The sequence below is a fragment of the Xyrauchen texanus genome, chromosome 25, assembly GCF_025860055.1.
Source record: "Xyrauchen texanus isolate HMW12.3.18 chromosome 25, RBS_HiC_50CHRs, whole genome shotgun sequence".
Taxonomy (NCBI): Eukaryota; Metazoa; Chordata; class Actinopteri; order Cypriniformes; family Catostomidae; genus Xyrauchen; species Xyrauchen texanus.
In genome coordinates, this window is record NC_068300.1 from 10,068,602 (window position 1) to 10,081,290 (window position 12,689).

At 38.6% G+C, this 12,689-nt stretch overlaps 1 protein-coding gene across 2 annotated transcripts in view; it reads left to right on the forward strand.

The window, feature by feature from the left end:
* The window catches only part of LOC127618381 (teashirt homolog 2-like), a 71,754-nt gene that overhangs the window by 39,898 nt on the left and 19,167 nt on the right, over nt 1–12,689 (forward strand). The window contains exon 1 of one of the 2 annotated variants that reach the window (XM_052090779.1): nt 8,575–8,668. The exons of the other annotated variant lie outside the window; for it this stretch is intronic. Within the exon in view, the coding sequence (XP_051946739.1) occupies nt 8,629–8,668 (40 nt within the window). The 5' untranslated portion in view covers nt 8,575–8,628. Of the gene's footprint in view, nt 1–8,574; nt 8,669–12,689 lie in introns of those variants that run through there. 2 annotated transcript variants of the gene reach the window in all.

Genomic DNA, 12,689 nt, shown 5'->3' on the forward strand with positions numbered 1-12,689 from the left:
TAATTGATGGCTTGGATGTTCGCTTCTCAAAAGATTTAGTACACCAGACCGTAGTCCTAACAGTTTGATTGTAACAAAACAAAGAGGACTGTCTTTTGTCTGAGCTGTTGTGCATTTTGCATTTTATTTTTTATTTATTTTTTGTTGTTCTCGATTGTCTCACAGTGACAATTTATTATTCTTTTTTCTCCATGTTTGCATTTTTCCTTCAAAATCACACAATGCATTATGATACCGCTAGGGTTGCAAATAAAACCTATTTTCATAATTGAATACTCTGTACATTATTTCTATTAATCGTATTACATAAAGCAAATCTTTGCATTTATTTGTTGTTCTCATACAGAGGACATTTTTGGCTGTTTGTGAGCTTTTGCATTTGACCCTTTGGGCCTATATACTTTAGTAATGTGGATATACACATTTTCAGTGTTTTTGATTTATAATCTGATTAAAAATAACATTTTATTTCCAGTATTGAAAAAAAAAGATTTTATTTCACATCCAAACTATGTGCAAATTGATGTCTATAAAACAAATACAAAATGTATGCTAGCTTGCTACACATTGTGTGCAAAAAAGTTAAATACATAAATAAATAAAATACACATAGCTTTCCCATTATCTAAAGATATAATTTTGTTGTTCACAGTTTGAAATCAACAGTAATGTTTAAATCACAAAATTATAACTGATAATAATAATAATAATAATAATAATAATAAAAAAGAAAAACACACAAAGTAAAACTGTAAAAAATACCAGCAGTTGTGGTTACCAGAAATTTTCCATAAAACATACGGTGACCTTGTTTCAGGCTTTACGGGATGTCATTTTTGATGCCCGAATATTTTACAGGTCACTACCAAATCCGATTATATTATTAAAAGGTATTTACTTAATATACAAAATTTCTGGAACTATAAAAGTCTGCTTTTAATTTTAAAATGTATTGTTAATCACTGTAGTATCTTCAAAAAGCCTCATGATGACTTAAAGTTTATAAAGAGTGGCCCATACAGGATCAATCATTTACAGAGACAGCATTTAGTGTTCACACAAATACATGTGACACTAAAATAATGCAATAAACATCAACTAAACTACGTAAAATAAAACGCAGAACTACCCAATGTACATAACTGATATTAAAAATAAGAAGAAACATAACTATTCCCATAACATATAATGACTGTGATGAGTCACGCTGGGAATTATAGGAACACCATATTATTGTTTTTCAACATCATTTAAAAAATACTTTGTAAAAAAAGTACATTTATTCCCTTGTTAAACAAAATATAATTTTTTACCAATAATTATATGGTAAAATTATAACTTTTACATAAAAAAGACATTTTACAGTAAAATTATATTTGTTGTCTTGTTAAATATATTATACTTTTTACTGTATATGTTAAGGTCATTACCTGTTAACCAATTAATGTTTTTAGTGTAGCAGTTTTAAGTGCTTTTTCCATTAAAATTACAGATTTATTTATTTAATTTTTTACAAATTTTACACTTGAGTATTGTGTATTGTGGGCTTCTGTCAGAACCCTCAGCCTGAGAAAATCTGAGAGATCGGAGGGGGGAAATGGATATAGGTGGCAGTGCTAGTCATCAATCATGTTTCCTCAAGAGAAGGTGCAGCTAAAACTGGACTGAAGTGCTATCTGTCAGCTGCCGTGATACAGACAGTGCAGTGCAGACCGGGCCTGTATCACCGCACCATCAGCTTTCAGAAGCACAAACCGCCATGTAAACACAGGCAGGTGCTAGCCTTGCACACAACCCACGTACCCCTACAGAAGGTAATTTAGTAGCGCTCTGTTTTTAGCTCGGAAGATGTAGCATCAAGTACAAGCTGCGATATGCTAAACGTATTACTCAGGTTTATAGGAGGCTGATAAATGGCGACAGCAAGAAGCTAAATTCAATCCTGGGGCTTGATATGGATGTTTTCTAAAGGAAGTCCACCAAACCGGATGACAAAATTCTGCTTAAACCAGCCACAATGGAAGTGTTTGGGGCCAATTTGTAAACGTTAAAATACTCACTGTTTCCAAAGTATAGCCACAAGACGTAAACAATGTGCTTGTTTAGTGGGATAAAATCAAAAAATGAAATCTGTTGAACACAAAATTAAATTTTAGGCAGAATGTTAGCCTCAGTCACGATTCACTGGCATTGTATGAAAAATATGCAATGAAAGTGAATGTTGACTGCAACAGGCACATTATATTTTTCAAGAAAATCCACATTAGTTGATAAAAAATTTTCTCTAGTAAAGTCATTAAAACTAGGGCAAAATTGTATTGCAAAAATTTGTAACTGTGGCAGGGTGGAGGGCGGAGGGCGGAGGGCGGGGCTGGGTCGTGATCCTACACACACACACGACGGACATGTCCGTAAACGATCCTCTGCCGTCGACCCTTATCCCTCTCGGAGGCTTGATTAGCCTAATACGGGACCGGGTGTGAAGGATCACGACCCAGCCCCGCCCTCCGCCCTGCCACAGTAACGTATTCCGTTAGATTATTAAAGATCAATAATGTAATCTAAATAACATTATTGATCTTTAGTAATCTAACGGAATACAAATGACATTTTACAGAAAGTATTATGTACTCTGTAGTGGAATACATTTTAAAAGTAACCCTCCCAAACATGCTTGCAAGTTGATATGTGATCGATTCATTGTAAATCGTTCACGAAACGGTCTGATGTGCGTTTCCCAAAAGCATCATTAGCCAACTATGGTCGCAAGTTCTGTCACGTAAACGCAAATGCAGATGTTTAAGGGATTTAAGGCTGTTAAAAGAAAGTGGTTTAACACACGCAGCTTCTGTTGGAGAGCACGGCTTACGTGTCCATGTTAGTGCATAAGTGCCGTTCTTTTTGAAGATTGTGCATGTGTGTATTTGCTCAAGTGCGTTGGGAGAACCCCGAAGTCTGATTTAAATGGAAACTCTATTGCAGCACAATGTACTGTATCTGTCAAACTTACATAGTGCATAGTTACATAATTCTGGAGTATGTGTGAATGAGTTATGGTATTTTGATATCCACAGAAGTTCATCATTAACGACATCTTTATGTTGTTGAACCAACGTGGTTCGAACGATGGATGTGCGATATAGTTACTATGGTTCTGGGAAACAGTCGTGACCAGCTAGTTAATTTCTCCAACGATGCATTGTACTATGGTGGTTATGCAGTGAGTTACCTAGTTGTATGGGAAACACACCTCTGAATGGTTCATTAGCAAATTGGTCTGAATCAAAACGATTTTTTAAAATGAAAATCTGTATCGAGCAATCACGAATGTCTGGAATAAAAATGTAGGAACCCTGTATGTAAGAATACCATTGTGGCAGTAACAATAAACATCATAATGCTAAACTATAGCACAGTATACGAAAGAAAAGAGGCAGACTGCGGAGGGCTGGACAGTCGGTTTACAAACTTCAGAGGAAAATATATGCTGCCATTAGCTTTGTCTGTTGAATAAAGCCACCAGGCGCTTCTCTCCCCTGATGTCAGGCAGCAGCTGTCGATAGCTCTCAAGATGGATAGCCGTTCTGCATGCCTATTGATTCGGCACAGGCCACAGATATAAGTATCATTTGTCATTTCTGGAATGATATGGAGTTCTAGTTAAAACCCAGAGAGGGGGATATGGTCGTGCCTGGCGGGGGGAGGCAGAGGAGCAGGTTGTCGGTGTCTTTTGATGAATGGCTCTACAGCTTTTTGGTTTTGTCTGGGAACGAAGGGGGCCATTTAAGCTGCTATTTGCTTTCACTACATTCCAAGAACAACAAGACAGCAACTCCAGAGGCCTGAGCGGTACCCCCCACCCCACCCCACCCTCCACGCCACCGCAACAAACAGGGTGGTCTGACCCGACATACAGGGAGAGGGTGGGATCTGTCTCTAGCAAGTGCGTGGGTAGTCGTTAGGGATGGATCACAATATTCGACTCATCCAAGAACCAAGTAGTTAGTAAGGTTGACTATTATTTAGATTTTTACAGATTTAGTTCTTTAGTTTTGATTTTGATAGCAGTGCCGATGATCAAGAGATGTTCAGCAGATAGGCATCTTTAGATCAGATGCGAGGTTGTTAAAGTTAGGGGTTATTTTTAGGTTAACTCTACATCAATTTGACATGCACATCATTCAGATAACAGTGTTAGTCTGTTACTGACATTGCAGCACTTTTACCTTTCAGAATCTTATTTACGTTGCATATACATCAATTAATATTCAGCTGTCATTAGTGGACTCAGTCACCGAGAGGTCTCTGACAAACAAATAAAAGTAATGTTTGCTAGTCAAACACTGAGAGCAGCTCGGCAGAATCCCCCGGTGACTTTTCTTTGATTATGTTGTGCATTTGGGAGGCCAGCCAACAGACGAGCGGACTTCATTACTGTATGGATCATCTTTTAAGACCTTTTAAGATCACAGGGCCCAGAGTCGAGTAAATACTCCAAGACAAAGAGACTCTCTCGAGTTTATTGAGCTTCTTGGTTCATTTAGATCACAGTATGTAATAGGGAAGTGCAAAGTGACATATTTTCCAAATCGAGTATTCGGTCTTAAAGGGATAGTTCACTCAAAAATGAAACTTCGGTCATCATTTACTCACCACTTGTGTTGTTCCAAACCCTTATGAGTTTTTTCATCTGTGGAGAACAAAGGAGAAGTTAGGCAAAGTCATAGTATCAGTCACTATTGACATTCATTGGATCTTTTTTCCATACCAACTGCCAATTGCAAAAATCGTTTGTGTTCATACAGGTTTGGAACAATTTTGAGGGTGAGTAAATGGTGACAAAATTTAGATTTTGAGTAAACTATCCCTTTAAAGGTGCATTATTTAACAATGTTCATGTAATATTTTCCTTTTTTTTTCTCGAACGTGTGAACGGCTTGTAACGCAACTTAAAAAATGAGCCCTTCCCAGACTTCCTAGGATGCCTTTTAAAGCCTGTAGACTGATATTCATGCAAAGGGAGCGGGTCGGTTTTGCCGGGAAAATCCAAAGGATGTGACATTTATGCGTGTCCCCGAGAGCCGTTTTACTGAATCCCGTCTGGTTTAGCGGGAACGTGATCATGGTCGATTGAAAACTAGAGTGAACATCGGCAGGGCATTTGATTCCCGGAAGGACATTCGTTCACTTTTGGAGATCAAAACCGACCCTTAATTGGCGTTTTTATTATTGGACAGGTAACCTTACATAACTGCAAAGCATGTGAAATATAGTGCCGTACGGATTGATCTGTGTCATTTTAGCTAACTTGTCCTTGCCTGCTAATGCGGAAGAATTGCAAGCTACCTTGCTTCATAACTTTCAAATAATTTCAACAATCTTCTCTTTATACTAAAAGTCAGGTATACAGGATACATTTAAGCAAATACGCTGGTTTCTTGATCGTAAAGCAACATATGACATACAAAACGTACAATAGTGCAACATAACTGTGCAACAGTAAACTGTCTGGTATAGTTCGGTAGTATGTATCTGTATGTGTGTATCAGTATGCTATGTTTGTAGTAAAACTATCATAACTGTGTAATTTTATTTATGCTACCTCATTTGTCAGCATGATGTCGTTGAATCATGTTCAGTCACTTTGTACATTACGTCATTGTTTTGTCCGATACTCGCTCGCTCGCGTCCCTATGGAGTGTGTGCACAAGCAACAGGTAGCTGGCTGCAGTTCACTTTACGGCCACAGGTGTCATTAATAATAAGGGTTTCTGAATCTTACATACTGCACCTTTAAAGAAGCCTTATAAATATGAAAGTTTCTTGAGTTGTTCACTTGGGACACTTTCTTGTGCTCAGAAACAGCAGAACAGAATGAAACCAAATGCTGAGGTTTCAAGACATGTTTTTAAAGCTGAATTAATTTTAACTTGACTTCTCCTTGACTTGTCTTCTTAAAAACACTCATGGTGTGAAACACCGAAAAAATAGTGAGATGCAATGGCCAAAGGATAATCAAAAATATTGAAAGTATGACAGTGATACTATTTTAATTATTACTGTGTATTGCATTAATTTAATAGTTGCCCATTTTGACCCATTCCTAGCCTGTCTTATGTTAAGTCTTCATATGTTGGGCTCATGTGGGACTCATCTATGAAAATCAAGTACATGCTTTTAGGTATATATTCTTGTTGGAATCACATTCAAGTTATGTCACTGAAGGGTCCCGACAGCAGATGGAGTTAAAAGATGTGGCACTAAACCTGGAAACCCTCAAACAGAAGAATGACATGTAATTACTTCAGGTGTCTATCAAACTGTGTTTGAAAATGTCAGCAGGGGATCCGACATGATAGATTTACAACTTCAAAATTCAGGGAAAATAATTATCAGATTGAATACCGATGCATTTCCTGATAAAAAAAAAAAAAGTGAAGAAGCAAGTGTGTGGTTGGTGTAGCGTTTCTTCATGTTTCTCCACTTCTTGCTAGGCCCCAATAGTGTGTGTGCCACAGCATTGCACCACAGGAGCATTATTGTTGACTCAATTTCTTTCAAAATGCCAAAATGTCACTGTCCAGCTGGAGGGAGATATTGTTCCTCTTAGTACGCACTCATACACACACATGCACAAATTCCCACAGTGCCGTGGTGTAAGGTTACAGTGTAAGGCATGGCTTGCACTAAGTGGCCAAGTCAGAAGGAGGTCTGGCCTCTGACGCAAGACCCACGTCCATTTCTTTTGAAGCACTGACAGCTAAGGACAGTGACATAAGGAATAGTGTAGTTGTCGTTAAAGAAGCATCTGATATCTCAAAGCCTCATTGTTCTTATGACTGTTTCACTGATTTTTAAAGCCCGGTCAGACGCTTTTAGAGTCCTATCCAGTTATGATGAGTCAAGATTAAGCCACAATGAAATCTTTTGCAAATCAGTCATCATGCACTAAACAAGTAGTGCACACACTTCTATCTGAAGCGAATAATTCACCCAAAAATTGAAACGTTGCTTCAAACCTGCATGGCTATCTTTCTCAATACACAAAATAAACACATCTTTTTGCCATATAATGAAAATAAATTGTGAATCTGGGCTGTCAAGCTCCAAATAAGACAAATAACACCATAAAACCATGGAAAAAGTAGTTGATGCAACTTTTATACCATATTCCAAGTCTCCTGAAGCCATATGATCACTTTATGTGATAAACAGACCAAAAGTCTTTTAAATAAATTACGTATACAGCTTCAAAATTAAATATGGCAACTATGTAAAACCCTATTGGATCTTGTGTCATGTCTTGATTTGACGAGACATGCAAGAACCAATTGATATGAATATGACAGGATGGTGAGTTGACAGGAAAGTTGAGGGAGAAAGGGATTGGGACAAGACCATAGACCGGACTCAAACCCGGGTTCCTTTGAGCCAACAGCTCTTACGAGTCACGCACTCAAGGAGCTCAATTTATGGGTGAATGATTCTTTTAAGGGGCCCATATGAAGTATTATTTTTATGGGATTCTTAGCCTTTGTTAAAAGAATAATGAAGAGTTGATAGAAAGTTATGGGAAACGGGGATTGGGACATGACCACATGCCACACTTGAACCCGGGTGCTGGTGAGCCAACAGTTCTTATGAGTCATGCACTTAAGGAGCTGAAGTGAATCAGTGAATCATTTATGTGAAATAGTTAATTTAATGGACTGTCCAAACAAACATACATACTAAAACAAACTAGTTCCCAACTCTACGAAAGGATGATTTAGGTGACCGCTTTTGATTACTCCCTCGGCTCCATTGCTGCTTTCTCAATACAATGTTTCAAATTTAGCATTACTCATCTGAAATTTTACATTAGCTTATTACTGAAAAAGCTACACTTTTGTTAAAATAGCTGAGCTACAGACATGCTACTGAAAAATGCATTCAACTTCTCCCCAACAATGGCCTTGAGTTCTGGCACTGCAAGTAGCTTTGGATAACAGTATCTGCCAAATGCATAAATGTAAATGTAATTAGCTGTATACCAGCTGTTTTTTTTTCACTTAATCATGCTCTTTTCACACCCTAAACATGTGTCTTAACCATTTCTATCTTTCAAATGTTCCATTAGAGCGTTCTATAGAGTGTAAGTGCCCTTACAGTGCACATATTACAGGGTCAATCACCCTGGTGTAACCTAGGCTGACTTGATAAAGTGCACACTGGTCATTCCTTGTGGGACTTGAACCAACAACGTTCCACTTACTGGTCTTGAGCGTAAGAACCTATGGCACAATGCCCACAATGAGGTAATGTAGGACATTGTGAAATTCCCTTAATGCGATTGACTTAAAAGTGTTTAGCACTTTAAGTTCACAAGGGTCCCAGGGTCTAGCATTGCACCTTCTTCCAGTCTTGTTGATCGTTCTGCATCCATTTTGTTCCAAGTACAGCACCATTCTCGCTTGGATCCCCTTGGAGAAGTAGTTTGTGAATGCATCCCATCCTCCCTCTCTAATGCCTCTTTCCTCAAACGGAACAAATAGGCGGTGCGTGCGTGCTGCCCAGGACAGATGTTCAGGATTACTTTCACCTCGTTGCTTCATTGTATGCACTTTGGAGGAGCCCAGCTGAAGTGGAATGCTGCTTCTTCAGTTCGCTTGCCACCTCCTCTTCATGAGTATATCAGTTCTTTACCTCTTTATCTTTCTGTCTTTTTCCTGTCTTTCTGTCTGTCCCTTTCCTTTTCTACTCCTGACATACATTATTTAATAGTAGGCATGTGCAAGATAACAATTTCAGGCAACCGACAGACTAGTTGAACTTTAATGGATCCTAAAGCGTAGTTCACCTAAAGATTTTTAATTCTGTCAAAATGTACTAACTCTCATCGTCGTTCAAAACCTATATGACTTACTTTCTTCTTTGGAATACAGAAGGAGGCAGAAACTCTTTTTGGGTTTGAAATGAGATGAGTATAATAAATGATGACAGTAGCTTCCTTTATGGCAATAAAATGGAACAGAATGGAGGCGACTTGAGACTCGTTTTCGAAAGTTGAAATATTTTTCAACTTAACACTGCATTTTAAAAGTGTAATGCTCCTAGCGGGTTACTCAGAAAACAGCACTAGACGTGACACAATGGCAAAAAGTTGTCCATTCTGAATGTGTATGGTTGTGGCAGTGGTATTATAAAGGTGACAAATTTAAAGATGCACCTTTTCCGAGTGGGTTTTATCGTAATGCACAACTGCAAATATTTTCAAAACTAAACAAAAATCGAGTTGACCTTTTAAATCGACTAGTCGGTTGTTGGAAGACTAGTCGACCACTGTGACCCATCCCTACACCCAAAACTTGAACCTATTGTTCTTTGCATCAAATTGTACCACAATTATACAGCTCATAAATATCCCTATTTAAGTCCAGCGTCTTTGAGTTGACAAATAGGGTTTTTACTAGTTTTACAGCAGTGCCAACTCATGCTGTGCCAGGATATTTGCATTTCAAGACACAGTGCCGATCAGGCACCTGGACATGCAGCATTAGGATGTGGAAAAAACTTGTACTGCTAGTTTACTCTGCAGTCGGAGGAAAGCAGGTTTGTATTTGTGTGTGTTTCGTGAAGTGAAAAGCCATTGAGCAATGAGGTCCCTCACTGAGTGCAGAGGAGGGGGAGTGACGTTATCTACTCACCAAGCATCTATCTAATCTGGCCACTGTGAGCCTTGGGCGGAAGTGGGAGCAAGACCGGTGACGAGGCCTCGCTGCATCTTTAATTACCACTGATATCACTGCGGAAGAGCGAGAGAGAGACACGCCGAAAGAGAGCAAGAGCCTGTGTTCACTTTTTAATTAAGGCTCTGTAGTGTAACTCGTCAATGTACATTATTGGAAGAATGAACGTCAATGCCGTTGCTTTTTCGCCCCCTCCTTTATCTCTGTCAATGATTCAAAGACATGATTTATGGTCGCTCGCCGTCTTTCAGGATCATCCATCAAAGCGCCGGGCTCCGCCGCCGCCCGCCCGTTGTAAATCATTCTGAAAGCCTGTCACTCATTTCCATTAACCGTTCCTCTCTGCTCTGGTCCCCACCTCCCTCGCCACCTCTCTCAGTATTTCACCCGGTCTTCTTCCCCCTACCGGTGTGCAGCCTTCAGTCGCACGGGGGTATGTGTTCCGTCTCGCTGCCCTCTTTTTCCATAAATTAACCATTTTCAGACATGCTGTGGAGAAAGAGGCCATGCCATTCCATTCTGGTGAGCAGAAGCCCCCCTCCCACTTCATTATTAGTTAAGACCCTCAACGGCCCAGAATCAAAGGGGCCGAAAGGTGGATATGATCATTATGTAAACTGATAAGTAGTTCACTTAGAAACTTAACATCAGTAGTGCTAAAACAGGTCAGTTGGAAAAAGAAGTGTAGACCATTTTGGATAAGGATAATTGACAGATCAAAAAAAGAAGATATCAATATATTTGTCATATCAATAGATCTGTCACTCATATTTTAACCCATTTAAGTGACAGGTATCTTTGTACGAGTCTTGGCTTTAGTTATAGTGAGATTTAACGTCAATCTGATTCTGACAATATTTGGCCTTTTTGAGATTCCCAATTGGCTAATAACAGAAGTGGTCATTGCAAATGAATGGTGATATTGCACATATTAAGTATATATATATTTTTTTGTTTGTTTGTTTTAAATTCGAAAAATGTGTGCATCTTATTTAAATTGAATTGGAACAATCTGTAAACTATAAAATACTGTTTCAAAAGTATGTTAACATGATTTAAGTGTGATAAAATTGCTTACTAGCTCTTTGTGTGTGAAGTTATATCCAGTTTTACAACTTTATTGCATAACGTTGTAATGCCGTAAACCCTAAAACGACCATAAAAACAACGATTTAAGCAATGTCACAGCTTGAATAATACATGAGTATTTACAGAATTAATGCAAGTGCTTTTTATAAAATTGTAAGCTTCACATTTCACCCATTTTACCCTTTTTACTTGAAGTACCTCACTGTAACCTAATTTTTTGTGGTAATCAACATAATGCCTCAAATCCTGTCGATTTAGTTTAATTTGGGAATTTAACCTTGAATATTCCTTTAAATGGTGCAAAAGTTGAAAATGGTGAAGAAATGTATACATATTTTATTATATATGGATATTTTATACACATATGGGTTGGCTGTGGCTCAGTTGGTAGAGCGGGTCGGCCACTAATCACAGGGTTGGTGGTTCGAATCCTGGCCCACATGTCTCCACATGCCGAAGTGTCCTTGGGCAAGACACCGAACCCCTAGTTGCTCCCAAAGGCAGGCTAGCACCTTGCAGCTCTGCTGCCATTGGTGTATGAATGTGTGTGTGAATGGGTGAATGAAACGCAGTGTGAAGCGCTTTGAATACTGTTAAGGCTTAAAAAGGCGCTATATCAGTGCAGACCATTTACATATATATTAATGTCTGAAATCTTAATTTGTTATTCTTTAAATATATTATAAATAATTTCACATTTTTATATTACTAATTGTCATATCATATATGAAGATCTGTTGAGTTAATATCCATGTTATTACTATAACCACACAAAAAGTTTCTTAATTTATCTACAGAATATCATGCACAGTTGCTCTGTGTAAGAACAGGAGCAGTAAAGGTTAATCTGATGAATCAGTAACTTTTTGTTTGGAATAATTTACTCAGTATGTGCATTCTTCCTTTTATTGCCATGAAGAATTAATTCAGTGGAACAAATCATTTGTTTTTTCTGCCACTGGTGGAAGGGGATTAGTCATTCAAATACGGGAACTGATTTATCCAACACGTCAATATGAAACTTTTAAGGATGTGACTCATGCTGTTTCATTGGCTAGTCAAAGTTAATACAAGAGGGATGAGGTTAGAATCTGTACTTTCTAACCATCCATGGTCTGTCTCATTCTAGCTAAATTGTCTTTGCGGTTTGTAATCCCACTGCCCTTAAATGGCAGCTTTACTCCTTTGACAGCACATACAGCAAACACTCACTTTTATGAAGTGAAAAGAAAAGTTGACTCAAAAGAGGACTGTCAGTCTTTCTCAGTAGTTGACGCTTCTCTGCGGGACGCTTTTGGCCTTTCAATTGAGTGGCTTCCTTTTTCATTCTAATCAACAACTCGATATCAACGTGACAGAATATCCACCAACAGAAGAAATGCGACATTAAAGGGGGAAAACATTTTTTTAGGGACTGCCGTTGCCAACGCATCTCACAATTTAGGCAGCCATTGTCTGCCACGCGGGCTGTCGTCGAGTGCCAGCACTCTCCCGGTGCATCCTGAAGTTAGCGCTTTTCAGCAAACGGTGGTCCCTAATCATCACGTCGAGGACGCTTGACAACAGCTCCCGACAAATTTGCCATTAAAAATAATGGTTATTGTGAACAGAGGGTCTGTTGTGGAAACGTTTCGCTCTCTCTCTCTCTCCCTTTGGTGTGTTCTTCCACTGTGTTGCAGGTTTTGGCAGGAGAGTTGTCTTCTTTCACTTTATTTGTGCCACTAAACATCCTTTGGTCCCACAGGAAGCTGACAGCACGACGCTTCTGTTGCAAATATACTGGGAAGTCTCATTGTATTTAATGAAGGGAAAAACTGGCTATCTACTGTTAATGAACTTGGAATATAAAAAATGCCTTCTTTGCTGAAAACT